Source organism: the organism of the source record quoted next, unplaced genomic scaffold (genome assembly GCF_019419815.1).
Source record: "Pyrus x bretschneideri cultivar Hongxiangsu unplaced genomic scaffold, Pyrus_bretschneideri_v1 Contig25, whole genome shotgun sequence".
NCBI classification, from domain to species: domain Eukaryota; kingdom Viridiplantae; phylum Streptophyta; class Magnoliopsida; order Rosales; family Rosaceae; genus Pyrus; species Pyrus x bretschneideri.
This window is the reverse complement of record NW_025999557.1, coordinates 3,812,329-3,839,873: the sequence shown is the minus strand read 5'-3', so window position 1 is coordinate 3,839,873 and position 27,545 is coordinate 3,812,329. Positions and strand designations below refer to the sequence as shown.

Genomic DNA, 27,545 nt, shown 5'->3' with positions numbered 1-27,545 from the left:
TATCAGAGTCATCCTCACTACTAGGATCAACTGCGAGGACGAAGGCTTCACCTCTTTGTCGATACTCATTCATCTCATCTTGGTACTTTCAGATAATGTTTCCATTATCGTAACGCTCAAGGATGGACATCCATTTCCTTTTCTTAAAATTAGCCGCCCAAATGTAGTGAGGCCTAGAGGCATCGTGAAATGCTTGGGAACCTAAGAACTTCTGCACGGTAGCGTTCCTCTCAGTTGGCATGCTCTTCTTCAGCTCAGAAACCTCAACCAAGGCATTATCCAACTCCCATTTAACCTTGGAAACTTCAAGGATAGTTGTCTCCAACTATTTCTCAGTCGCCTCCAATTGTTTCTTGAGCCTCACGTTCTCACCATTCTGCCTCTTCAAACACTCAAAGTTTTTATCCTTGAAGCAGATGGCCTTAGTCAAAACTTTGCTCGTTTTTTCTGGCGTCATTCACAAACTGTTTATTCTCCTTAAACTTTTCCTTGTACCGCTCGACCTCTCGTAATCTGTCGTCGTCCTCAATCATGACCTACATGACAAGATGATCGTCACTACCAAGAAAAAGAAGGAAAAAAAAAATAAAGAAATGACATAATAACACTTACATAAGAAGATAGCTTCATCATCCGGTCACGATCTGATTCGTTCTCATCTAGCTGCTTGCCAAGCTCATCAACAGTGGATCGACGTCCTGCCAGGCAATTATTGACATACCTAAAACTACTTGGTTGCATGGCAACCTTCAAATCCTTCCAATGGATGCTGCCAACCTCTTCCTTGTACTTCCTCTTACGGCTGAAACTAAGGTCACCTTCTTAGTCAGTGGACTCCATGGTTGGAGGAAAAATGGGATCGATAGTAGGAAGAAGAGGCAACAGTCGTCCCTCCTCCCATGCAACTATGGTAGTAGCACACCCGATGACCTCAGCTTCAGCCTTCTTTGAGGCAGTAATCTTGAGGACATCCTCTTGCGACTTAAGTCTAAGGGCTGGCCTCACCCAGTGCTTACGAGCTCCCTTATGAAACAAAATGTCGTCTACAAAAACTAACATGGGTGTTTTCCCTTTCTTGGTGTTAATCCCCTCTTTCTTGCTCACTTTCTCCATTGAACAAGAAAAATCAAAGTAAGGAATGCAACTTTGTAAAAGAAAGGGGGCGAAATAAAAGATACAACTTACTTGCTCGTCTCTGGCATTCCGACATTAAGGGCTAGAAACCGTACTTTCGAAACAAAGACCGTAGCTTGCCCAAATGTCTATCCTCCTTAGGCACCCTTAACACCTTCTCTACATCAGCCAGCTCCCATCCAGACAATTTGATGTTGCCTCGCGTCACTGCATGAAGGAAAATGTTAAACACAAGAAGAAATCACAACGAATAGCAAACAATGTGAATAATGGATACATTACAACCTACAGTCTAGAAGTGGGTAGGGACACGTCACTCGCTCAGGTGTGACACCCCTAATATACTCCCAATCATTATAAAGAAAGCACCAACGGTTTTTCCAAGTGCAGTACGCCTTTTTCTTATCAAATACAATACGCTCTCTCTCACTCCAACATGCACACTCGGCATACCCAGTGCATGCTTTCACCAGGCACATCTTATAGCAGTAGCGCCATTGATGGAATGAAGGCTCACCTAACCCACATTCTATCCAAATAATATAAAACTCAATCAAGGTATCCCAAAAACCAGGATTGAGTTGTCCAGGCCCATATCCAATAAAAGATAGCATCTGTTGCAACCATGGGTGCAAAGGCAGCTTCACCCCTAAGATTAATAATAGTTGGGTATAGAACATAACATGACCCTTGGGCGGTTCAGATGGCAATTCTTCATAATGTACCAAATGCATTCCTACACTACGGGGGATACTACATGACTGTCTTAGGGTCTCAAGCTGTTTTTCGCTATCTAATAAGTTTTTCTCTAAATGGTCCACTATGAACTCAGAGTGAAATATGGGTATGGTGTCAAAAACAACCCCCTCACCCACTAACATAAGGGAGAAAGAACTAATATTGGCTAAGGTTTGACAATTATGAAGATCATCCAATGTTTCTTTTGTATAAGACTCCAACAAAGGCCCTGAAGACTCCAACATTGCAAGCTCAAACCTAGAGCTAGAGCTAGGGGAGCCCTCATCACTAGGACTTCCAGACTCTGACATCTACAACAAACAGAAACAAACTCTATCACTACATGAAAGATGGAAACATAAGGAAGTTCCTAGGACATGAAGAAAAGTTCAACCAGTTCATCATGTTCTCAACCAAATACATGAACACTCAAACAATTCAACAAGAATGAAAGCATGTGATCTAGTAGAGAAGACTGCCAACCTGAAGATGGTGCAAAGCAATGCCGAAATCCCTCTCAACTAAAGAACACTCTGTTTTCAAAAATTAATACAAAATGAGCAAATGAAGGCAAGGTAAAGAGTGGAAACTTATCCTTCTTATATAAATTCAACAGAACCAAAGAAATTCAAAATTCAAATTCAAACCATGAGAAAGCCCCATATGGAAAGTCTTCAAACTTCCACACAAGCTAGGGAGTTTTAAACTTCAAATTTTCAGTTCCCCCACTCCAAATAAAAAATAAAAAAAATGGAGGGGGAACACAGCAACTTCATCAATGGAAGACAACTACAATTCTCAAAAGCTTCACACATTCTTGATCAAGATAATGTAAAGCAAAACCAGTTTATGGTGCCAACAAAAGCTTCAACAAATGAAGGGCAACAACAAATGTCAAAAGCCTCACACTCTTGATCAAGATAGTGTGAAGTAAAACCAATTTATGGTGACCAACACAAAGCTTTACCTATAAAGTTTCAACCATAAAACTTCACCTACAAAGTTTCAACCACAAAGCTTCACTTACAAAATTTCAATCACAAAGTTTCACCTACAAAGATTCCAGACAAATCAAATGAATAAAACTATTATGTCCATTTGAGAATTGCGGGTCCGCGAGTTCTGATGTTCCTTATTAATACAGCACAAACAATTAAAAACCAAGAAACAAAAATCAATTTTCAATTTAATCATAATATTAGTTAAAATACAAAACATAAACTGAAGATAACAATAATAATAATGATTTAAAAATGAACCAGCTTCAAAGGAAGAGTTCCTCATAATGTTGATCTTCGATATGTTGATCCATAGCAAAAGTTACTAGAAGGAGAAGCAGAAAGACTGAAATGGGAGAAGAAATGGATGCTCGAGGAAGGAGGAATTAAACAAGAGAGGGAAATAAAAGCATGGATGAAATGGGGAAGAAAGGGGTTTAAATATGGATAATAAGTTAATGTCGGTTAACACCTACGGTGATTTCACGAATTAAATGCACGTGACGTAGAATTAAATGAAGCTTGCATCGGTTAATATGGATAATAAGTTACTAAATGTCTATCTTTAAATATTATCTCAAAAAAGTAGAGCTCATTTTGTAGTTGCCTTTTCAAATAGGAGTTGTGCTTCTCTAGACCTATAACCGAACCTTCGTGCAAACTCAGACTATTACGATGCAAAATAAAATGGACAGATCATTGTCAACAGTGATAAAATATAGAAATGGTTTCCAACATCCAAAAGTAGTAATAAACCGCTGGACAATATAACCAACCAATTTACAAAAATGATCCTGCTATCCTATCAATTTTGATGAAAGAAAAAATTAAATGAATTTAAACTCACATTACAACCAACCAATTTAGTACTATGAGTTGAATAACTCGGCACAACATATTGGAGAAGATCTTAACAGAAACAGGAAATCTCAGAGCTTTATTAACCAATATTAAAAAAGAAGTAAAGGATGGAGAACAATATAATGAAGAGCTACTTAAAATTGAAAATTATTCCTATATCTTAAAATTGGAAATTATCCTAAATAAGATCTGTAAAAATAAATTAAACATAAATTTATCATTTAAAAGTGAAATTTCACCTGTTTAATTACCGATGCCACCAAATCCCAAGTTTTGTGAGACAAGTCATTACACTCCCCGTCTTCGTCGTCTAAATCGGTCAAGGAGTCGGTGCGCGAAATCGACATAGAGAACAAGATGGAGAAAAGTTTTTTTGTTTTCTTTTTCTGATCAGTAAAAGGGAGAGGGATGGGATTCTCAGCTAAATAAGCAAACAGGAAATGGATTTGCAGACGAGGAAGAAGGGTTCTGGATGATGAATGGCTTCCAGAGAGGAGGAGGTGAAGCTTAGGGCTGGTTTGGTATTGTTGTGCTTTGAAAAAAAAGTTGTTTCTGCTGTGCTGTGAGAATAAGCAGCTGTGAAATAAAACAGCAGAGTGTTTGGTAAACTTTTTTGTAAAAGTGCTTTTGAAAAAAAAAAAACAATATTATAGTGTTTAGTAAACTTTTATGTAAAACAGATGTGAAAAAAACCAGTTTTTCACAGCTGGGTTTTGCAGCTTCTTATTTTTGGCTTTTTTTTACCCAAAACTGTGAAAAAAAAGCTGAAGCTGAATGTTTACCAAACACAAAAACAGCTCCCAGCTTTTTTTGATACCAGCTTTTTCAGAATCACCTCAGTACCAAACCAGGCCTTATAAGCCCTTCTTTAGGGTTATAAAGTCTGAATGTATACTCTCGTTTCAGGGCAACTTAGCAGAACAGTATTCGTACACCCTCGGTTTTTTTGAGCTTCTATTTCCATGCTCTTCTCATGTTTTCTTATTTGTGTGGTCACAGTTAAGGCACGTCAATATTTTATATTCCTATTACTTTTTGTTTTATTATTTCTATAAAAAATTAATATAAAATGTTGACGTGCATTAACTGTGACCACACATCACAAGAGGGCATAAAGAGAGTGAAAATGGGAGGGCAGACAATCCACCTCCTTTGTTTCCTACTAATCTTATAAGGAAATAATAAACATATTATTCTTCTTTTTGTACGTACTCGTGTTTAACTTTTCATTGAATTTATTCAATTTGACAACGACAACAAAAATCGAGGTCTCAAAGGGTCGAACGACATTTGGTTTGGTCCTCTAAAGAAATTTAAGGTCTTTATCATCATCTAGTGATCTAATCCATATTGATGCTTGCTGCCCATCAATTATTTGAGGTCTCTGTCCATTTCATCGATTAATCGTTTTCATCTTCCTTCCGACATTAGTAAATAGTAATGGTTGCCTTACTCTGCACAACTAGTTTGCTTCAAGCATTTCCCCTAACATTTTTTTATGATAGGGTTCAATTTCACAACAAGCTAGAGCATCAAACACTGAAAACTAACGAAATGGCTTGAAAACTTTAAGTTTTAATCAAAATGACAAAAATGTGTTGTAAGTGAATAGTACCACGAGTGACTTTTTAGAATAAAAATGTCATTTTCGTTAAAAGTTAACAATACTATGAGTGTTTCGTTAAAACTTTCAAAATTAAAATGTGAAGTAATTAAAGTAATAACATGTGCAGTATGGATTCCTAAATACGTAGGTGACAGGTGACATACGTTAGATTAATGGGGTGTGCTATCCACACACCCCATTTTACTTCTCACACACCCCTTGATAATTTATGTTCGTTGATCTTCTTCAATTCATTTGATCCGACGACCGAAAATTAAAAAGATGTGTGAGAAGTAAAATGGGGTGTGTGGATGTGGATATCACACCCCTAGATTAATAGATCCCCTCTTCCTTATCTTATAAACATACATATATAGATGAACAAGGGAACTTGGGCACCGTAGTGCAAACATAAGTTCCGTTGGCATTGTTTCAAGACGCAAAAATCTTCATATCCACCATTGCTGACATTGGAGCAACTCCAACGTGAGAAAGGCCTCCTAGGGTAATTTCCTATTCAATCTCCTTCAGTGAACAGTAACTACCTTTAATGAACAGTAATTGCCTTTTGTATCTCCACCCCTAAACTGAATAGCCAAGGCAATCGGCAATAAAATATTAGTATTTTTTATTTTATAAAATAATGAAAAATAATTTTATCATTTCCAACTGCCTGTAATGTATCGAGCAGCTTCTGTCAAGCTAGGACGCCCTTCCTATCAACAAATTAGGAAACTGCAAATAAGTACCTCAACCCATAAACCAAACATTGTACCCAATCTCTCCAATAGCAATGACAATGGTGAATTCAAATCAAACCAAGAAAAAAATCTCAAATTGTTTTTTCTTCAATTTGGACAAAAAAAGGGAGAAAAATGCAATGAGGGCATTGAAAAATGAGCTCACCTGGCGACCGTCGATCTCTTGGGTCAAGACTCAAACGTGCTCAACAGCTCTCGCTTCCGAGAAGCGATCGAGAAGGGCATCGATCTCGAGCGACTTGATGAAGCGCATGTAGAGTATAAAGTGAACCAGCGTCGTCATGAGGCCAGGCCTCCCCTCCAAACCCAATCACCCGCTTGGGTTGGAGCAAGGGAGGGAAGCTATTGGATTTTTTTGGTCGCCTGTCCACCAGGCTATAGCCTCCTGTGGAGTTGCTCTTACTTATATTAATCATATCCATCAGAACATTATGACAGCCATCAGATACTTGGCCCCAATGGAGTTTAACGCCACCTCAGTCGCAGAAGTGCCTTGAAAATCGTTGTACGTCGCATCCGCCACCACCACGGCCGATTGCTAACTTTTGCAATTGTGTTATCCATTACACTAGAATCTTTCACATATATGTTGTCCAATTTATTATTAGCTCCATCTTCTCCCAAGCTTCCAACATTATTTGCAAAAGCAAAAGAAAATTAATCTACGTTCATATTGACGATAATACATGTATATTCTAGTCACATCAATTTTATATTAATTTGGTTTAATCAAGAGAATCATAACACCAATGAAGATTAGATTTGAAAAAATTATCATCAATCTCAGTCATGGCCTACATAACAAGATGTGTTTGCTTCCTAAATTCGCCATGGGCCTTGCGGGCATGCCGATAATTTACTCAAACATGAAATTGGTGGGTGCGGGCGTTCCACTACTAGATGTCGCTAGTAGACAATATCTGAATGATTGAGTGGAAGTGGCTCATATCAAGATTTTTTTGTTTGCCTTAAGGATAAGGACTTTACTTATATGGAGAGGTGGAACAATATGTAAATGGCAGGGTTGTTGGAAGTGCAACTGAAAGAGGAAAGTAAATAATTAGTATTGTAGATTGCTTGTAATTTAAATGACTGAAAATGAGTTGTACATGAACTACAAATGAGATCGATACTACTAGTGAGCAGCAAAGCTAATAAACAAGGAAAGCAATGGATACTTGGCTAAAGCTAAATGTCTACAAGGAAGCTGATAAGCTGATTTGAGTAGAGTTGATTGATTGGTGTGAGTGTCCATAATTCTTTTGTCTCTGCTTCTTTATATAGAGATCTGAAAGAGCTCCCTTGTTGAGAACAATGAACTTGCCCGAAAGAAGCTTGGCCAACTTGCATTGTGAAATAATATTAAAAGGGGAACTTGCATTTCCACCACATGTTTTCACCACTTGCAATAAACTATTAATTAAAAGAAGTAAGTTAGTCTCTTTCACCATGTATCCTCTGTCAGAATGTATGTGTCTTCCCATCCACTTGCATTATGAAAACATGCAATTGTTGTTTAAACAAAGCTCTTGGCAAACCTCCACCACCCATACAATAAGGAAAAACAATATAATAATGTCAAACTACCCCACTTGCAGCCAAATATCTTTCCAAGTTAGTCTTCTTGCACATTAATCCTCCAAATGCCATATTTTACCCAAATGCCCAAATAAGTGAAATGGTGCACATTTTAGGTGCAAACAAGATGGTTGTTAGTATCAAAGGAAAACAAAGAAGGAAAAAGAAAAGATAAAGTAAGGAAATGAAAAATTAACACTTCTGTAGGCACACAGCTTCATCTCCCTATCTCGGTTCTCCTTCTTGGCTAGCGGCTCATCGAACTCACTAACAACTACTTTGCGCCCCGCAAGGTAGTTGTTCACAAAATGACGGGTTTATCGGCTTAATGGATCTGATGAAATTTGAAAATATTAACACTCACGAAAGTGTTCAAGTTTTAGTAATTGCTAAACATTGTTACAATGATTGAATTTGGAAATTGAAATGAACAATATTGTTTATGAATTTGGGGTTACAGACACATCTTAGCATGTTTATCAAATTTTTAATCTTTTTAATCTTATGACATTGTGCATCAAATTTTTAACCCTTGTAATCCTATGACACTGTTCTTTACTTTTAGGGTGCCCTGAGTAGTAATGCTCTTAAAATTTGTCTAAATAGGTAAATTGATTTAAATGGCTAGGCCCAGTTGCCATTCTCCGTTTTGAAATGCAGATTTGGTCATACCGCTTTTGTAATTGGTGGCTATGAGGGTTCCTTAAAGCAAAAATAGATTAAAGCCTGCTCCATTTTGCATGCTCTGCTCCCAAAATATATAGACTTGCGAGGGGTGGTTGGTCCGCAAAATCCTTGAGATTCAAATGTTTAGAGTCCAAATTTCAAAGAGAAAACTAATAAATAGTAGTATTATTTTAAACCAAGAGGCCAATCACAATGCGACATGTGTCAACATCATAATAAAGCTCCTAGAGTCTCACATCAATCATGAATGAAAACGAGGGACTCTCCTCAACTATAAAAGAAGACCATTGGCATTACTGTACTTAAACTCGTCATTATAACCCACTAGTGATGATTATGCTTAAACATATGTATTGTGTAAATTCTTCACTATTAATCAGAACTCATCTACCCCGTGGACATAGCCAAACGTAGGGTGAACCACGTACATCTTGTGTTTACTTCCCTATCTATATCTCTGTACATATTATCCACATCAGGTGATCGAAGCAATCATGTGAATGTCACAAACTTGACATTTCACGTTGTTCCAAAGTCTCATTAAATTTATGCATCAACATTTGGTGCCGTCTGTGGAAACAACACTTATTTCTACTCTCACCAGCTTCGTCAAGCTAGTTTCCATTGTTTGTACACTTTCTTTTGATCAGGCATCCCTTTCCAACATGGGGAGCAAAGGAAGCCACAACACACAGAACAACACCCCTTCGTGCTTAGTGTGAGGCAGCGAAGAAAGGAAATAAAGAACTTTGCTCTTCAAGCTAAGGACAAAGAGCCCGAAGCTCAAAACAATAAGATAGCCATCAAGAATGAGATCTTCCATAACAGTACGAGAAGCTCTTCGGGATGCTTAATGAGGCTAGGCAGACTCAATCTCACAAGCCCATTGCCCCTGTGGATGTTAACCATCACATGGGTGGCCCCAAAACTGAAGGTCACCTGTCTTAACATATGGCGTATATGCAACAAAGTAATGCATATAACAGGTGAAGGCACTACGAATCATCCTCATCTGAGGCCAAACTCTCGCTAGCATCATGCTGCATCCACCTCCATCGGCATCACAACCACCATTGCCATTTCCAATACCATCTTCACCCTGCTGAGTCTGCTTGTCGGCACTGGCATCATCCTCATGCTCCACCTCCTTCTGGTATTTCTCAAAGCATGACCAGTTAATGACACCTTCACCATGGTATCGCTCGAGAATAGCCACCCCTCATGCCGAATCTCTTGGGGTGTAGTAAGGCCTTATAAACTTGTGGAAGTCTGAGTGCCCAAAAACTCCTGCACGGCATCTTCCCTCTCATCAGGGAGACTCTTTTTTAGCTCAGAGACCTTGACTAAGGCACTATCTTACTCCTCTCTGACATTGGACGCCTCAAAGATAACCACCTCCAGCTGCTTTTTAAGCCTTAGGTTATCCTCATCTCGCCGCTTTACCCTCTCCAAAGCTTGGTCCTTGAGCTAGATGGCCTCAATCCGAGGCTTGCGCTCCTTCTTGACGGCATCCACTAGCTTCTTGTCTTCTCGAAGCTTTTCATTGCATTGCTCGACCGTCATTAGCCTATCATCATACTCGATCATGACCTACATGACAGGATGGTCGTTAGTGTTAAAGGAAAACAATGACAAAGAAAAAAGAGGATAAAGTAAGGAAATTACAAAATAACACTTACAAAGGCACATAGTTTCATCATCCTATCACGGTCCGACTCATTCTCAACTAATGGCTTGTCAAACTCACCAACAATTACTTGGCGCCCTACAAGGCAATTGTTCACATACCAAAAGCTCATAGCAACCTTCAAATCCCGCCAAGAGATGCTATCGACCTCTTCCCTATCAAGCCATTTTTTTAACCCAAATTAGCAACAAGATTCATGGAAACGAGCACTTCCCAACACACGGTAAGGACTGAATGCCCATTTCCGCGTTCAGGTTCGAAAATTCTACTAAAGAATATTAATAACAAAAATCTTGTAAGGCAGGTGAAAAGTTGAGAGAAATGCTAGACAGTCTACTTACCATTTCTCTTAAAATAAATTAGTAAAACACAGAAATACCATTCCAATGTCCCCATTCGTCTTAACCTCGATATTCTAGAACAAAAGACTAAAATTCCGCTCCCATTTCCACGTTTGCTCTTGCAAGAAGTCGTAACAACAAACGTAAATACCAAACAGATCTGAAAAAATAAATTAGAGAAAAGTAAATTTATGATTGAAAAGTGAACTTTACCTATTTAATTACCGATGCCACCAAATCCCATATTTTTGTGAGACAAGTCATTGCACTCCCGTCCTCATCATCTGACTCGGTTGAGGAATCAGTACATGAAGTCGACATAGATAATAAGATGGAGAATGTTTTTCTTTTTAATTTCTGGTCAGGAAATAATTGTAGACAAGGAAGAAGGTTTCTGGAAAATGAATGGCTTCCAAAGAGGCGGAAGAGAAGCTTAAAAGCCGTTCCTTAGGGTTATAAATCTGAATATATACTATCGTCTTAGGTGTATTTGGCAATTTCTTACACGATCCGTTAACATGACACGTACATGATACGAAAATAATAAGTTTTGGATCAATAGGATAACTAATCGGATCGTTATCGGGTTACACGATAAGAACCCGTTAATAATGAGTTCTTAATAAATTTACACAACAATGACACGTAGATAATCTGTTTTGACATGTTAAGAAATAAGTTATTTTGATGATTTTAATTTTTTAAACTACTAATGAACTTACTATAAAGTACAATGGCCAATATCTCATATTGTATATTAAATATGTATCATTGTATTATTTATATAAATTTAAAATTTTAAGTTTTATTTATTTATTTAGATAGTATCCTGGTAAGATTAAAAAAAATTATAAAACAAATTAAAAATAAAATATCAAATAATTTAAAAATACCACACACATTAAAAAAATTATAATAATTAATTTACAACTGAGAAAAATGTGAAAAAGATATGCAAAGGCTCATGATCGCATTCTCTACACTTTGAGTATAGGTAATCATTGTTTCAATTTTTAAAGCCATACAAACCCTCATGAATAGCTTTTTAAGGGAGTTCAAAATAAATAAATTCATAATTATTAATGTACAAATGTGAAAACATATATAAACGTGCAAGGTTCCTCAACCTTGAAACGTAACTCCCTTCATTTTCCATATCCTTGAACATTTGGTATTTTATAGTATTGTACTAATGTTTTTTTCATTAGACTCTTATTTTAGAGTATATAATACTTGAAAGACAAATGTTTTATTTTATTTTATTTTTATTTTTTTATGTTTTGAAGTTATATTTATGTGACAATGTGATATACATAAACTAATTTAGTATTATGCTTTCTTTTTTCTTCTTTTTTTTTTTTTGGTCAAATTATGTTTTTCATTTTCAATATCTATTGATTTATTTTAATAGGTACAGATAATGGGTCAGGCCATATTACCTGATAATATTAATTGGTCGATTTCAGGTCGGGTCATATTACCCATTTACTTTAATAAGTGTTACACGACACGACCCATTAAGATATCGGATATGTTACGAAAACGACACGAACACAGAAAACAAGACACGAATCCTAGGTATAGTTTTAGGGAAAGCTAGCAAAACTTTGTTCCCTGAGTTGTGAGTTGTATTGAGCATTTATTTATTTATTTTTTTTTTGGAAATCAGGATAACACAATATCCGGGAATATTGTGAGTTGTGAGTTGTATCGAGCATTTGGATGATTGAGTTGGGCTTCAACATTGGGTTTAGTCCTCTAAATAAATTTAATTTGGGCCTTTAATTTGACCGTTCAAATAGTTGAGGACTGAAAGGAAGTGAGATTTGAAAGAGAAAGAGTCATACTCATTTCGTTTTAGGTGAAGCACTTCTTGCCACAACTTTTGTTTCTTCATAATTTTACCAGGAAAATGGTAAACATGCTCATTACTCATGTTTAATCATGATCATTATTTTCGTTAAATTTGTTCAATTTAATTGTCAAAAATAAAGAAAAACGTGTACAAGATCAAAAGTGTGTAGAACAAAATCATTTGCTTGTTGCATTAGAAATTCGATAACAAAGAGGTCCCTCAAACCATTCTATTGTCACGAATGAAACATGGTAGCGGTAGCACAGGTGGTTTAGTTGGCTGTGGTGGCGTGATTGATTGCGACAGTGGTGTGATTTGCACTGGTGGTGGCAGCGGTGGCATGATTGGCAATGGTGGTGGCGACGGTGGCATGATATCTGGGGTGATTGATGGCAGTGAAGGTGGTGGCGACGGCAGTGGCATTACCTGTACCAATGGCAGTGGTAGGATTGGTATCGTTGGAGCGCTAGTTTCTGGTGTAGATGGTGTCATTGGCGTCGTAGGCTCCGTCGCAAAAGTGCCTTTAAAATCGCTGTACATCACATGCACCACCACCACCGCCGACGGCTGACCTTTGCAATTGTGATGCCGATTACAATAGGACAGATCTTGGAGATTTGAGTCCGAGGAGGGGGTTTGGGTGGGAGAGTTGAGGTCGAAGGCCAAGAATTCGGGGAGGTTTGTGTCTTGGACGTACTGATGTATGACATGAAATTCGAGGTACGATTCAAAATATGGACATTCGAACAGGGAAAAAATTCGAACACAGAACTTTGTATAATTTAGATGTCGAAATGGGGTTTTGTAGTATGCACCGGAACACGTATACAGCCGGATCCTTGGCTGAACATTCATTTCTTCTTATAGCTCCGGTCCAAGCCACACACCGGCGCATAATAGAATGTTCGGGCTAAACAATCAAAAATGAAAAGGAGACGCATTCAAATTTCAATTGTAAACAACGAGGAGAGGAGGTAAGGCATCAGATCGATAGCTAGTTCCAGGACATGCACTCTAGACATAAATTACTACTGAATTCAAAGTCGGAATACATGTTCATAACTTGCAACTAAACATCACACGAAGATAACGAGTGTACCGTTGCATGTCGCCCTGCAAATACTCCTTTTGCTTATCCTGATGTGAATGATAGTTGAAGCAGCACTCATCCAACCATGGTGCGCTTTCGGCCTCGTTGTCTCACTGTAAAAATTGTGAAGTCGTAAGAAAACTTAAAAGGAAAGAGGATTAAAGAAAGTATAATGGAATTCTAAAGCCATATTTCAGATTGAGAAACAGACTGAGCAGAAACGGGAGGTCACACCTTGAGCTAACTTGTTTAAGGTGGATGACCACTGCTTTGAGGACTTCCGATACGCAGCAAGTATCGGATCCATCTGTACAAGAATGAAAGCATGAGAATAAATTTGATTATTCAACGTAGAGTTTGAATACAGCTTCGAAAACTCAGTCTTTTCCGAAACTGATAAATGGAAATCATGTAAAACTTGTACTCTAACAACTGCTCTAAGATGAATGTCTCGGGCCAAGACAAACTGTTAGAACTCTGTTCAATTCCACCATTTCTGAACTACACTTATTTCATTTTCTTGAAAAATACAAAAGTTACGAACTAACGAAAAGATGAGGCAGATTTTGAAAAACCAAAGATTAACTGGAAAAAGAACAAACTTGGCTTACCACATTCCCACACGAAGAATGCATTGAGAGCAAAGCTCTTTCCAGTACATACAAATCCACAGCTTTATCTTCTGGAAGGGTTGATGTAAAGCTCAGACCGAAATCAATGACAACCTTGGAGAAGAAAATTGTGAATTTGATGCAAATCTGTAAAAGCACTTGAGCAAAAATTGGAAGAACAAAGTGAACATAAGTAAATCACTCACCAACTGATTGGTACTAGCTCTGATTAACAAGTTAGATGTGGTCAAGTCCCCATGAATGAGGCCACCATCATGTAGTTTCGCAATTGCTTGACCAATCTGCATTGCAATATCATCAATGCGTTCTTCAGCAACACTTCCATCGCCTAACCCGAATCTAAGAAATACATCTTTGACAGAAGGACCCTCCACGTATTCAAATGTTAGGGTATGCAGCACAGTGTCTACATGGTAAAGCACTGGAGTATAGACCCCGAGCCGTCTTGCTTTCGTCATGCACCTGGACTCCTGCTCCAACATGTCCATTTTAGCGAAAAATTAGATGGGTATAAAAAGGCTACTAGCGAACTTCGTCACAAAAGTAAAACCTCATCAAGAAAGAAAAAACAAACCGCATTGAGGCGCTTGAGCGTAAGCTTTGCATCCAAAGACGGATGCCTATACTTCTTTGAAAAACGCTCCTTGACAATTGACCTCCTTCCCGCGAAGTCTGACTCAAAAACCCTCTGGAAATAGAGGAATAGAAAAGTTTTAGCCCCAATTTCTTAGCCAGTTCAAATTACACATTAAAATACAAAAACTCACAGCTTCGGCTCCTTGCTTGATCAGAACAAGCGAGCTACCTCCACCATCCGCCTTGGTTTCCATGGAAAATAACTGGGTTCAGATTTCCTGACCAAAAATTTCATGCAAACGATTCAGCTAAACAGAACATAAACAAACACCTTTTTTGCTTTCTGCATGACTACCCAAAACCAAACCAACCATCTCAATGTTTTTACAAACCAATAACATTTCTAACATTACATAATGGGTTTAGATTGGATGGACCAAATTTTCATGCAACCATAAGGATTCAACAAAAGAGAACACTATAAAAGTTACCACTTTTGAATGCTGCAACACCCAAAACCCGGATCCAGAACCTTTATCCTAGGTATCTGAAACTCCCTCTCTAAACCCCACAAAATGGGAACAAGCTGAGCTCTATGGGTTTGGGGATGAGAAGATACCATTTTTATCCCATCTGATGTATCCCGTAGTTTTCTATGAACTTATTCTAAAGTCCGATGTGTGACTTTTTACATTATTCAACAGAAAGATTGAGGTGTGAGCCTAAACGTTTAACCACTCTTGAGTCTTCAGACCAAAACACACAATCTGTTGCACAGAATTCTTCGTCTTCGACATTCTTTTGCCAAAATATTAAAAGTTGTATTGGCTCCAAATGGTAAGACCCAAAGTGTATCTAATAGCAGAAAACACCAAAATAAAACCTCTCGAATATTTTTGACTACTCAACAACAACTACAAACCAATAAAGTTTCCAACTCTCTCTCTCTCTCCCTCCCCCCCCTCCCTCTCTCTCTCTACAACCACAGCAGTCCAAACAAAGATTACAATCAACTGATTGCAGCTCAGCTATAAGCATCCAATGCAACTTACTCAATTGAAGAAAAAACCCAATTAAAAGCACATAGGATAGCATTTAATTACTCGTATAAACCTACAAAATTTTGCAACTTGTGGAACAAAAGGAAACGAGCAAACCTTGAGATAGAGAAAAGCAAGTTCCTTCACTTTCAGTTGACATTTAGAGTCACCGACCCAATAGAGGAAAGAGAAGGAAGAGAGAGAGAGAAACGGTGGAGGCTGGCGGCGGGAGTGAAGGATGAGTTTGGGTTTCTGTTGTTTAGTTTGTTCGCCGCCAATGGTTATGAAGAACCTCTCAGCAATTCCGCGAATTTGGGAACCCTCCACTCCACTTTCCCGCATGAGGCTTTGAAAGAAATGGACCAGTCTGGGGCGGGTACAACAGATTTTAAAACAGGAACCGGACCTAACCCGGCCAATTTTAAACAGGCTGGTTTGGTCTGGGTACACAGGTCCTCTTTTTTTTCTTTTTTCTTTTTTTTTTTGGGGGGAAAAAACACTGAATTTTTACAGATTTTACAGTTTTACAATTTGCATGCACAGATTCAAATACAGATTTTACAGTTTGTATGTTTGTGGTGGTTTCAAGATATTATGATTCTATTCGTATTGCCGACTGGGCTTTCATCTCAGTTAGTATTTTGAAAATATTCATACTATACCAAAACATCTGAAATCTTAATTCATATTCAAGTTTCAACCAATCAACACAATGAAAAGCAATGATCAATTTGATCCATCTCAAATCTCATCAAAAATATATGACATACCACAGAACTACAGAAACAAGCCAACCCAATGTAATAATGTATTTAGCAAATATATGACAGAACCACAGAATTCCAATACTAACAGATTTCCAAACAGCTGTGACAATTTCTGAAATTCTAATGCAAATTGTTTGCAGGTGTGACAAACATTGCGGGTGGGAAATCAAATGTTGCAGGCTACAGGGATGGGGAGTAGGTTATAATCGAAGTGTTAAAGGGCTTATTAATATTAGTTATTAGAGATTTGATGTATTCTATTTTGTACAAGTATGAAATCAAAAAATTATGTAATTGAAGGGAAGAACTACAGTCCAATTCAAACCGAAAACCCACATTGAATTCAAAATTCTCCAAACGGGCACTAATCTACAGAAGGAACTCAAACCAAAAAATCCAAATGAAGAAATAAACTTTTTTCACACTGATTCCGGATTTCAATCAAGATTCAAGACACACCCTTTATCCAACACCCACTCGGGCATTTCTTCAAGCACATGGTGGGCACTTTGTTACTACAATCAACTCCATCATACATGCTATATATTTACCAGAACCAGCAGAAACTACCAATACAAAGGCAAAACAGAAAACCCAGAAGAAAATTAAAGCAACCCATCTAATCAAACACGAAGACAGCCATAACTCCAGATATTTTGGAACTTTACATCTAATTTATTGGATCTCAGAAGGGTAACGAAATTTGTAACAGAGATGTATGAGAAAAGGAAGGAATCACTTACCAATGATACGGAAGGAGGAGATGATGTCGGCGTGGTGGAGGAGACGACGAGGCGAGACCGCGAGAGAGAATCGAGTCGAGTTCGAGTACTCCAGACTCCAGTGACAGAGTCGAGCTCGAGGAGACCTAGGTCCTAGGGTAAAACTAACGGTTCAGATTGGATGTAGGGTACTCCTTAATCTCATCCGTCCATAGCAATTACAAACGGATTGGTTTGGGATCTTTTCTTTTATAAATTTAGCCCCGTCCCAACCCGTTTCTCTTATGAAAAAATTGGAACCAGCCTGTACCTGTCTTAATCCGCGGTTCCTAGACCTTTTTGCCCAGCCCTAGTTTGCACCACTATTCATAGGGATCTTTCATTTTAGTCCCTCAATCTTTTTTAATCCGAAATTGATCTAAGGAATGAAAGTTACTCTTTATGTAAAAGTTTATAGAATTATACATAATCACTTTTTTAAGACGATTTTGATAATTCGTCTACGTTTTAAGTGTCATTCATTTACTCATATGTGAAATTTTGCGTCCAAAACTAAACGTTTTATACTAAAAAAAAAAAAAAAAATTGAATTACACCTATCGCCAATCGTTGTCCACTTGACACATTTTGAAAAGTTTACGAACCAACTTGGGAGATAGAAAAAGCGAATGAGGACCAAAATGGAACAAGCATCAAAGTTTAGGGGTCAAATTCATACAGTGCTTCAAAATGAATAATGGGCTTGAGAAGGCCCATAACCCGAGTAGGAACGACCCGAACGATCACAATTTACGCACGATCCCATTATCTGTGGTTATGTGCGGAATCCTAAACCTAAACCCCTCTTTTGAAATTTGGGGGTAAATCAATTTCCAATCTTCCATAGCCCTAGAAACCCTAATTCGTAGGAACCGGACCCAAATTCTTGCCCAGCATGAAGAGGGCAATTCCATGGAGTGACGAGGAAGGAGATTCGGATTCCTCATCTGGGAAGTCATCAGATTCACCACCCTCCAAGAAAACAGCTTCACAAGGTACATATACATACACACACACCTATACATATACATATATATATATATATATATATTTGTATAAGTACTCGTTGGGGTTTTGTGATCTGTGTATTGAATTTGTTTTAGCTGGCTGCATACTCTGTTATTTCTGCAGTGAAATCTGGGAAGCCAAAGAGCAAAGTTGTGGACTTTGAGGCACTGAAGCAACATGGCTACAAGGGTGGGCCGTCTGTGCTGGGTGTGCCGCCACCGAAAGCGCCGGTGCAGGAGCCGAACTGGACTTGGTCTACCGGCAGGGAGGACGGTAAGGACGGCAAGCCCGGAACCAAGAAAACTGAGGAAGAAGAAGAATCTTATGAACAACGACAGAAGACGAGAGCTGCATTGGCCTCGGGAGAGAAGCTTGAAACTGCGCTGACCCGGAGCGATAAGCGAAACCTATCGTTTTCGCAGAAGGAGAAGAGGAAGAGAGAGCTTGGGCAGGCAAGCAGGGGGAAGAACTACGTTGAAGAAGAGAAGAGGTTGCTGAGGGATAGTGGTGTTTACTCTGGTTTTGATACTTATAAATAGTTAAAACTTTCACATGTAATTTATAATTTGTCAATGATCTTCCACAGGATTATGAAATGTCGCTTTCGACGAAGAATTTCTGGGTTTGTTGAAGACAATCTCTTCCACTTATCTTAATTACATAACTGATCATATTTTTGCGAAATCCGAATGAAAGAGTCTGCAATAAAATTAGTTATAATGTACAGGAGTCAGAGTGTTCAAAAACTAAACTGATCTGGTTAAGCACATACAGTTGCATTCAAACAACTGAAAACTCTTGGTCTTGGATATAATCCATGCATGTAGATCCCTCGTATGTAAGCCAGAAGACGATGCAAAATGCCAAGTGACATGAAAAAACTGTGGACAGCTTCTATCAGGTCTTGCTCGACAGATGAGCCTTCTCATAGTCTTGCTCGACTGATCTCTCTTCGCAAAGCCAAAGTGGTTACTGCTCTGGTGGAGATGTTGACCTATTGGGAAGAGTCCTGTATATTGCTCTGATTGTATTTGGGGTTGTTCTGCAACAACCTCCTACAAGGGAAGCCCCTACCTCACACCATTTGTTTACATACGAGACAAAATCTTCATCTGAAACCCCAGTGTTTTGCTGCAATGCGGAAAAAAGAAAAGAAAATATCAGAAGAGTTGGTGTCTCGACAAGTATATCATGACCGTAGATTTCCTGCACTAATTCCATCTTCTAGATAACAACAATATTTTGACAGATAATTACATCGAAAACATGATACAACCATAGAAATTTCACTTACCACCCACATCATTCTATCTGCATCATAGCTTTCACCACTATTTGGGTACACAATAATTGGTTTTGTAGCCACCTGAAGGAATTGAACATGAAACTAAGTACAGGAGCTCGAAAAACAGGGTCATGTTGCAATTATTTAGGAAATCATACAAATTCGTAATATATATGGAAAATATGGCATATAAAAAATGAATAGGACGTGTCATTTGCTGCCCCAACGGTTGGTCACAGAAAGTTTTAAAACTTTTTAACGATTTGATAAAAATAAGGACCATAAACTTATTCAAACGCAATACAAATATCCTAAATGATCATACCTGTGTAATTAGTGTTAACAGTCCGTGGATAAATCTAGGGGGGGTGCAGTTGATTCCAACTGCAACGACTTTATTGCATGATTCAGCAACTGAGGCGCATTCAAGGAGAGAATCACCACTAACAACATTGATGCCATCTTTAGAGTTGAAAGAAAACCACGCAGGAAGTTGCATGTTTTCTTCTTCCAAAAGCTCAGCATAAGCCTGCATAAACACCAAGCATGATTAATGGTTACTATACGTCTCTTGAGCATTAACCCATTTTCTGAATTTTATATCCATCACTTTCGGTCACAAATTTGAGTACTGACCAATCAAAAACATTAGTCACCTAATTAAACAGTTTGATCATTTGTAAGCTAGTCTAGTAGGAAGCCTAGAATTACCTGAGCCTCCAGCTTATTTGGAACCGTTTCAAATGCAAGTAAGTCAGGACCTGATTCTGCTAGGACCTGGACCCTTCTCCGATGAAAATCTTTTAAACCTCCTAGAGTCATAGCCTCACCATAATCTCCACTACCAAGGAAGAGACCAAAAATATGAATATAAATTATCCTTGTGAACATTTCAAGTTCAGACAACGATGCCCTTTCCACGCAAATAACAGCAGGAGGGACTATCTAACTTCATTTTTCAAAGTTTACTCTGGGATCAAAGGAGTACATTTCCCTACGAGAAAATTCTCTTCATATTACATCAACAATGTAGTTAAAGGCGTGCAACTATTTACATGCGAGTTTTGGGAACCAAACTCAACAGAAATAACAGCTGATGCAATGACTTTTAATAGCAGAATTGACTCACCTGTACTCAGACCCATCAGCCAAATAAGCACCATAGCTCCCCACAGACGCTGCAACTAAGATTGGCCTACGCTTGAGAATTCTACCGTTTGCACTGTCAGCAGAAGAGCATTGCGTACATCTGTCGTAATACACATCACGTGCCTCACGGGCAATTTCAACACTTTTCCGAAGCAAGGCTTCGCTCTCTTCTGTTGAAAATCCTTTGGCCTCGAAACCTTGAATGGTGGCCTGAATAGCAACTAACACTTTCAGCTTCACAAAAAAATATAAATTAAGAGAGCCATTATTAGTAACCGGCATTACCTGATAGGACGCTGTGATTATGATATCTGCACCAGCTTCAAGGTAATCAATGTGTACCTGCTCCATTACGGAACAAAACAACACGGTACATGGTCCTATTAGTTAATCAAGTGTATAAATGAATTACATTTACTTAAATCAATCTCCATTCTTTTGATTTCGTCTTAACAAAAGCTGAATCCTTTACCCCAAAAAGAAAGCACATGTTCAATCCTGCCTGACTTAGTGGTAGCGTAATGTACGAATTAACGTTGTGATCAGCTTATAGAAGTCACATTCCTCACTAAAATACATGATCAAAGCAGAGCAACAAGTTTTCTCATGTTAATCTTGGTCATTGCAAGTTTCCTTCTGATCCAAACAAAATCTGACAACTTTGGTCCAAATTCATAAACAAAAACCAAAATCCCAACAAAAAATCGAATGCTAATTCCAAAAACACAAAGCTCAAAATTGTCAAAAATTTAAAAAAAAAAAAATTCACAGCAAAATTAGCACTTGAAACTTGGCAAAAACCCATTATTCTGCACATACCTACACTCGTCAGAGCACAAAACAAAGCAATTACATCTACATTTTCTAGAGAGAGAGATGAGGGTACCGTGCGAATGAGGTGAGGGGAAGTGAGAAGGCATTTGGCGCTCCAGAGAGGATCGTTGAGGTCAGCACCGTGGCGTTCGAGCTCGGTGGCAAGTCCACCGTCGACCACCGCGATGCCGCCCGCATGCCTGAGAAAGTCCCTCATTAACGACGGCGTTTTAGCGCCGCTGCTGCTGCCCATCCCGTCGTCAACAGAAGAACCACTCTGTGAATGTGTGGGGTCAATTTTGTATTTGTAGTTGTGAGGAAACCGGAAAAACTAACTAAACCGCCAACACCTGGCTCCCACCTCTGTTTTTGCTCTTTATAGCTTTTTGGTTGCTCAAGAAATAAGAATTTACTTTTTGAAATTAGCATTTCGACCTCAAGTTTCGTACAATAACAAAATGTCCGCGGGTAACGTTCGCTTCGTGGATTAGGTTTTTCAGGAATGAAACTCATGTTTAGTGGTATTTTTTCTGCACTTGTAAATGAGAGGATTTGAATTCAGCTTTCGTAGTTGATGTGTTTCGCTCCTAAATATAATTGACTCATTATGTGGCTTGACTCAACTTTCTTTTTATCCCAACCCCAATATCTAGGTATATTTATAAACTAGTCCAAAAACTGTGGATTAAAATGTTTTCCTCAACTGTGGGAAAAGAATTTTGATGGAGAGGTAAGTGGTGTATTCAACTGAAATTTAAAAAAAAAAAAAAATCAAAAGAGTTTAAAAGATCAAGAATATTCAACTAGAATTTAAAATGAGATCATTAAAGTTTTAAGGTATTTAATTAAGATTTAAAGGAGTTTATAAAAGTCCACAGAATTTGAGTGCATTGAATCAGGATTTTAAAAGAGTGTAAAATTTTCTCTATTCAATCATGTTTTGATATAAAAAAAATGAAGAATTTTGATGGATTCCTTAGCGTATTTTAGGCTTTAACAAATCATGTCTCTCTTCTAAGGAGGAAATGGGAAAAGTCTAATATAAGAGGAGGGGAAATTGGGCTAGACCGCACAATAGATCCGCCACACATTAGGTAACGAACTCTAAGGAAGTCAAAACTTGCAAAAATGATACATCTTCAATGTCTACATTAGTCAAATCTAAGACCTTTCAATTGCAAGCAAAGAGTCACTAGACTGTAATAATAGTTAGTAAGTTGATACTAGTATTCAATTTGAAGAATGTCCCTACCAAATGTGAAGGGGGTACCTTATTATGTGCATTATTTATTGTTGGTAGGTTTCATGCCAATTGCATGTGTGCTTCATGTGGATATGGTTTGGGGGTGATTAAAAGTCCACAAGTAGCAAAAGGATATCCAGCAAATTTCCATATCCAAGATCCTAAAGGCCCACACGTATCAAGTGGAAGTGTCCTTTGAGATTTCTAGTGGAACATTAGGTAAATATGCACTGCACCACAAAAAAGTGGAAACCAGTTTGATTTTGGGTTTCTAGCAGGATTCTTTCTTTTCTTAATTTTAAAGAAAGAAATGCCCATCGATTACTCATTTTTTCTCTGCAGGACGTCTATTCTTTCTTAATTTAACTGATTTTACAATGTTAACGTCAATTTTTGTCCGATAACACAATGTTAGCGGCCACTGTTATCAACATATGATCTATATCATATCGACAATCTGTTATTTAATGAAGGATGAATGTCCTGTTTAGAGTATAACTGTCCCATCAAGAAATTACCAAACCATGACAGTAAAAGTAACAGAATAAAACTACCAGACATTGCTGTAAAAGCTTGATTTCCAAACTAATTTACAATAAGAATGAAGAAGGAACCACAAACAACAATATGGCTTTCCAAAAACGCTGTTTGTGCATTATTCAGAGATGTGAAATGATTATTCGAAGACTGACTGGTGCCTGCAGTCTAGCGCTGAACTGGTAAACTGGTTTTAATATGCACTGCACAATCTGTAAAGCTACATTACACGAAACAAAGAAGGTCATGGACCGCGAGGTGTGCCGAAACAGAAACAGCCGGTTGACTGGTCTTCAGGTATCATGCCGCCTCCCTTGCTCGTATCTATTGCATACAGCAGTTTCACAACCTCTTCCATTTCAGGGCGTTTATCCGGGCTTGCATCCCAGCATTTTCGCATGACGCTAGCCAATGTGCTCGGACAACATCTTGGGATTTCTGGTCGTAAATTCTGCCATCCAAGCATAAAGTTTTAGGACTAACATTTGGTGAACAACATAACATAAAAGCCAAAGACGAACAAGTTTTGCTACATTCGGTTAAAATGTCATAAAGCAATTAAAGCATTATGTGCAACGACAAACCAACCTGTCGCACTACTGCAGATGAGACATCAGCAAAACTTAAATTAGGATAAGGCATGTCGCAACAATAGATTTCCCATAAGCAAATACCAAAACTATAGACATCACATTTCCTGTTGTACGGCTTGCCATCAAGGACCTACAAAAACCTTGATGTTAGAATTCTAATCCAATTTGCAGGGAGGGGAGTCTATAAATAAAAGAATGTCACTCACGTCAAATTCGTTTACAACTAGATTTAGCAATGATTAATGAAAAGATGTAGGTACCTCTGGGGCCATGTACCCGAGGGTACCAGTCTCCCCAGTCATGTCCCTTGGGTTCTGAGCTTCTACTCGAGCAACACCAAAATCAGCAATTTTCAATGTTCTATGAGTATCAAGCAACATATTTTCCGTTTTGACGTCACGGTGTACAATTTTCTTCGCGTGAAGATAACTCAAACTGAGAGAACGAAACACCGAGAACCAAATCCATTAGTTTAAAACCCAAACAAAAAGACAGAATTAAATCAAGCACCAAAAAAAAAAAAAGAACCCAACTCACCCTTTGGAGAGATCCAAAGCAAGTTGAATCACAACCTTGAAGGCAAGTTTCTTTCTTCTATTCCTGATCAAGAAGTTCTTCAGCGTCCCACCGGGAACATACTCAACAACAACGCAACAAGCTCTTGAAGGAGGAGAATTATGGCTATCGTTTGATGTGTTTTTAACGGGGATTTTAAGGTTGGAAGTTCCCATTGAAGCTCCGACAAACTGTCACAAATATAATGGTTATAGTTTATTGTTAGGACAGCAAACAGTATCAAAGTTTTCATCTGAAGCTATTGTGACTTTATGCATACTGAGATGAAGAACCAATATATATCAACTTTACCTTTGGGATATTTGGGTGGTCAAGCTTATGCCAAACAGCAACCTCTTGTTGAAATGATGCCCGAAGAGCAGCAGTTTCAGCTGCCGTGGCAATACAATCCTCCCCCCAATCCAATATCTTCACTATAATATCAAGAATACATCAAGCCATGAGAACAATATTGACAAGAAAAATACAGGACAACCTATGGTTAGGGGTTCATTATTCAATCAAATAACACCGCTTATTTGTAAATTTGTATATATACCTAGGCAAACAATCACATGTATTCTTTTTCTCAAATGAAGTAAACCCCCCGAGTCTAATAACGATGAAAGTGATTGACTCCAGCATGCTAAAACCATTCTTAATAGATTCATTAACCATCTAATACGTAATCGCTAGCACCTCCTGGCAATACTTTTGGCCTGTTTGGGATCGCTATAGCACTTTTAGCATAAGTGCTTATGCGCAGAATTGTTTTCTACAGCAATCCCAAACAAGCCCTTAATACTAAACTAACAATTATAGATGATGGCGTACCGTCTACTAACTCAACAAAATGTCAAATTTCTCAATTCTATTTCACTTCTGGTGAAAGTCATTGACCACTAAACTATGTTTTAAAGTTTCAAACATGGAAAACTTGGGTATGCAAACAAATCCTGCACATCATCATAATTGCAACAAAGAAAAAGAATCGAAATTGAATTGAAACCAAATCAAAGTACCTGCAACATCTTGGCCATCATAGGCACCGCGGTACACGGTGCCGTAGGTTCCATGAGCGATAACATGTCTTATATCCAACTTACCCAAATCAATCTCCCACTCTTCCATCTTTGCATTCACCTCCCTCTCCCTCTCCCAACCCCTACTCAAGTGCTTCTCCAACTGGATATCCCAGCTCTTGAAATCGATCTTATCGGCACGAAAAAACACCTCTTTATCAACCCCTCCTCCCACATCCTTCCCCTTCGAACCCAAACTTCTCGACCTCTGAATGCCCTCAACTTCCATTTTTCACCAACTTCCCCAACTTTTACTCAAAAAATCGAACTTCAAAATCCCAAAACAAAGAAACCCAATAACGAACACGCGATTTCGACACAACCCATGAATCAAAACCAACCAAAAACTTGTTTGTGCTGATCAAGTTCAAAACTTTAACACGAACAGACACCAAATCTCAAAACTTCACAACATAAAAACTTACTTAAGCCCCCCGAAAACTCGATTGAAACTTTGACAAAGGAACTGGAACAACATAAACGAGCCCAGAAATCTTGGAGATGAAAAATCACATCAAATCGAGAAAAAAAAATCGGATGGGAAAAAGAAGAGAAAAATAGAGTTTTGGGTACCAAAGGAGAGCAAGAAAGACAATAGAAAGGGAGTGGATAGAATCGGAAAGAGAGAAAGAGAGAGAGATCAAACAAAGACTAATATTTGGAAAATTTACGCGCCGATTAGAGCAGTAAATTTATGGGTCAGGTAAAAAATCCCAGCTTGATTACGGAGTTTATTTACATTCTTTTTAAACTGCCTTACCGGTATTTTATGATTTCGTCCGATAAATTTTTTAGTGTATCGAAAATACAATTTAATAAAATAAGTATAATAATTTAATTAGTGTAATGTTTCGTGTTCTCATCATGTAAATTTCTCTCATTTAGAGATTGTCCGTCCAAATATATGACTCCTCGATAAAATCAACAAAAATATGGTTTGTTTGATCCTAAATCATATGATTAGAGCCGCCTAATCTTAACTTCATCGAATATAAAAAATTTCTAATTTATTTTACAAATTCTAATTTTTTTAGTTTTTCTAACTGATTGGGATTGCATCATTTAATTTTGATAGGTGAGAAAAACGAAAACAAAGAATATTTTTGTTTGATGTCAACTGTGCAGTGCAAAAATGGAAATAAAAGAAAAAAATAATAATAAAACAAGTTGAATTTTCGAAGTCACCGACGCCACAAATATTCAAATGTCTAGTTCGTTCGTTGGTACCTAAAGTTCGGTAGGTATATTCGCCGGACAACGTAGTTCTTTCAAACACATTCATCAATTTTTAATTTTGATTTGAGAGAGCTATATAATGAGACCGTCGTAATTAGATATCAAACATGTCAAACTATTAAAATTAAATGTGATAACTGTCAGTTGAACAAATTCATCAGTACTATGACTTATAAGGTCACTAGTAAAAGGTCATGTACAGAGCTCCTTATACATAAACTTGTATTAATGACTCCAGCCGCAATGAGGACAAACCCATTCCATAAAAATCTCTCCACTTATAAATGAAAAATAATAATGCTATGTTAGATGGTATTGCTAGTGACTTGATCTGGGTTATTTTAGGGTTGGTTTAACAAAATCAACTCTAACCATGTTTCTCAAAAAAAACGCTTTTTCATTAGGTGCTTCTTTTTTTTTTTTTTTTTTTTTTTTTTGGCTAAAATCACTTTTAGCGTTATAGCTTATTAAGCATTTACCTGTTTTTTTTTTTTTTTTTTTTTTTTTTTTTCACAGCTGAAATAAAATCAAGCGTTGACAAACTATCATGATGCCTTTTTCCCCTATTCCCCTAATTTTTGAAGAAATTGAATGACATCCCCCTTTGTCCCCTACAACACCCATCAAGTTGACCAACAAAAAGAATAAAGTTAGGCGCTAGAAGAAGAATAAATAAATGTCTAGGCACTTTCCATGTCATTTTCCGAAATGGTTCTTGACATTTGTAAGGATTTAGAAGGTAGCCAAATTTTAGACGTGTGAAGAGACGGTTAGCCAAATTTTTGGTCAAGAGATTCGAGCATTTGTCGAGAGGTCTCTAGGGTTTTTCTTAGCAGAATGATCCCTTGGTTTAATTCGCTTAACTCACTTGAGACCCAAAAAGGGCATATCTCTCTAACTTGAAGAATTGTACGATGCTAGAGATTACTTCT

The 27,545-nt window shown here is 37.9% G+C and overlaps 5 protein-coding genes and 1 long non-coding RNA gene across 7 annotated transcripts; 2 read left to right on the top strand and 4 right to left on the bottom strand.

The window, feature by feature from the left end:
• Positions 1-9,428: 9,428 nt before the first annotated feature.
• Positions 9,429-10,828, bottom strand: LOC125478499. The gene is made up of 3 exons (XR_007259334.1): positions 10,605-10,828; positions 10,043-10,509; positions 9,429-9,953 (listed from the first exon to the last, which is right to left on the bottom strand). It is a non-coding gene; the product is annotated as an uncharacterized LOC125478499 (long non-coding RNA).
• A 1,659-nt stretch (positions 10,829-12,487) lies between these two features.
• On the top strand, positions 12,488-12,817 carry LOC125478496 (glycine-rich cell wall structural protein 1-like). The gene has a single exon (XM_048586677.1). It carries the CDS (start codon positions 12,488-12,490, stop codon positions 12,815-12,817), a length of 330 nt encoding a protein of 109 aa, XP_048442634.1.
• A 185-nt stretch (positions 12,818-13,002) lies between these two features.
• On the bottom strand, positions 13,003-17,176 carry LOC103957201 (EKC/KEOPS complex subunit TP53RK). 2 transcript variants are annotated; one of them, XR_007259380.1, is made up of 8 exons: positions 17,095-17,176; positions 14,736-14,822; positions 14,543-14,656; positions 14,154-14,438; positions 13,948-14,061; positions 13,571-13,643; positions 13,346-13,449; positions 13,003-13,156 (listed from the first exon to the last, which is right to left on the bottom strand). XR_007259380.1 is itself a non-coding variant. In XM_009369317.3 (7 exons), the coding sequence occupies exons 2-7, from the start codon at positions 14,796-14,798 to the stop codon at positions 13,412-13,414; spliced, it is 687 nt and encodes a 228-aa protein (XP_009367592.2). In that variant the 5' UTR covers positions 14,799-14,822; positions 17,095-17,176; the 3' UTR covers positions 13,172-13,411. The 2 variants fall into 2 exon arrangements, 1 of the variants encoding a protein (XP_009367592.2); XM_009369317.3 differs by lacking the exon at positions 13,003-13,156 and having other exon boundaries at positions 13,172-13,449.
• A 703-nt stretch (positions 17,177-17,879) lies between these two features.
• LOC103957202 (UPF0690 protein C1orf52 homolog) lies at positions 17,880-18,757 on the top strand. The gene is made up of 2 exons (XM_009369318.3): positions 17,880-18,107; positions 18,244-18,757. The coding sequence occupies exons 1-2, from the start codon at positions 18,008-18,010 to the stop codon at positions 18,657-18,659; spliced, it is 516 nt and encodes a 171-aa protein (XP_009367593.2). The 5' UTR covers positions 17,880-18,007; the 3' UTR covers positions 18,660-18,757.
• A 60-nt stretch (positions 18,758-18,817) lies between these two features.
• Positions 18,818-21,716, bottom strand: LOC103957203 (homocysteine S-methyltransferase 2). The gene is made up of 7 exons (XM_009369320.3): positions 21,441-21,716; positions 20,840-20,896; positions 20,535-20,764; positions 20,117-20,246; positions 19,731-19,934; positions 19,415-19,486; positions 18,818-19,251 (listed from the first exon to the last, which is right to left on the bottom strand). Exons 1-7 carry the CDS (start codon positions 21,618-21,620, stop codon positions 19,090-19,092), a joined length of 1,035 nt encoding a protein of 344 aa, XP_009367595.2. The 5' UTR covers positions 21,621-21,716; the 3' UTR covers positions 18,818-19,089.
• Positions 21,717-23,170: 1,454 nt separating this feature from the next.
• LOC103957204 (serine/threonine-protein kinase STY13) lies at positions 23,171-25,689 on the bottom strand. Its single transcript, XM_009369321.3, has 6 exons — positions 25,318-25,689; positions 24,608-24,729; positions 24,278-24,486; positions 24,001-24,175; positions 23,736-23,870; positions 23,171-23,598 (listed from the first exon to the last, which is right to left on the bottom strand). The coding sequence occupies exons 1-6, from the start codon at positions 25,604-25,606 to the stop codon at positions 23,392-23,394; spliced, it is 1,137 nt and encodes a 378-aa protein (XP_009367596.2). The 5' UTR covers positions 25,607-25,689; the 3' UTR covers positions 23,171-23,391.
• Positions 25,690-27,545: the final 1,856 nt, after the last annotated feature.

Bases quoted from the DNA above. Each gene is read 5' to 3' on its own strand.
- LOC125478496 (XM_048586677.1), top strand. From the start codon at position 12,488: ATGAAACATGGTAGCGGTAGCACAGGTGGTTTAGTTGGCTGTGGTGGC.
- LOC103957204 (XM_009369321.3), bottom strand. From the start codon at position 25,606: ATGGAAGTTGAGGGCATTCAGAGGTCGAGAAGTTTGGGTTCGAAGGGG. The intron at 24,487-24,607 runs GTAAAGTTGATA...TATTTGTGACAG, and splicing joins ACCACCCAAATATCCCAAAG to TTTGTCGGAGCTTCAATGGG. The intron at 24,176-24,277 runs GTGAGTTGGGTT...TCGTTCTCTCAG, and splicing joins GCTTTGGATCTCTCCAAAGG to TTTGAGTTATCTTCACGCGA.
- LOC103957203 (XM_009369320.3), bottom strand. From the start codon at position 21,620: ATGGGCAGCAGCAGCGGCGCTAAAACGCCGTCGTTAATGAGGGACTTT. The intron at 20,897-21,440 runs GTACCCTCATCT...GTAATGGAGCAG, and splicing joins CCCCTCACCTCATTCGCACG to GTACACATTGATTACCTTGA. The intron at 19,935-20,116 runs GTAATTCTAGGC...GTGTTTATGCAG, and splicing joins CAAATAAGCTGGAGGCTCAG to GCTTATGCTGAGCTTTTGGA.
- LOC103957202 (XM_009369318.3), top strand. From the start codon at position 18,008: ATGAAGAGGGCAATTCCATGGAGTGACGAGGAAGGAGATTCGGATTCC. The intron at 18,108-18,243 runs GTACATATACAT...TTATTTCTGCAG, and splicing joins CAAGAAAACAGCTTCACAAG to TGAAATCTGGGAAGCCAAAG.
- LOC103957201 (XM_009369317.3), bottom strand. From the start codon at position 14,798: ATGGAAACCAAGGCGGATGGTGGAGGTAGCTCGCTTGTTCTGATCAAG. The intron at 14,439-14,542 runs GTTTGTTTTTTC...ATGTTGGAGCAG, and splicing joins CGCTCAAGCGCCTCAATGCG to GAGTCCAGGTGCATGACGAA. The intron at 13,450-13,570 runs GTGTGACCTCCC...CAATTTTTACAG, and splicing joins CTTAAACAAGTTAGCTCAAG to TGAGACAACGAGGCCGAAAG.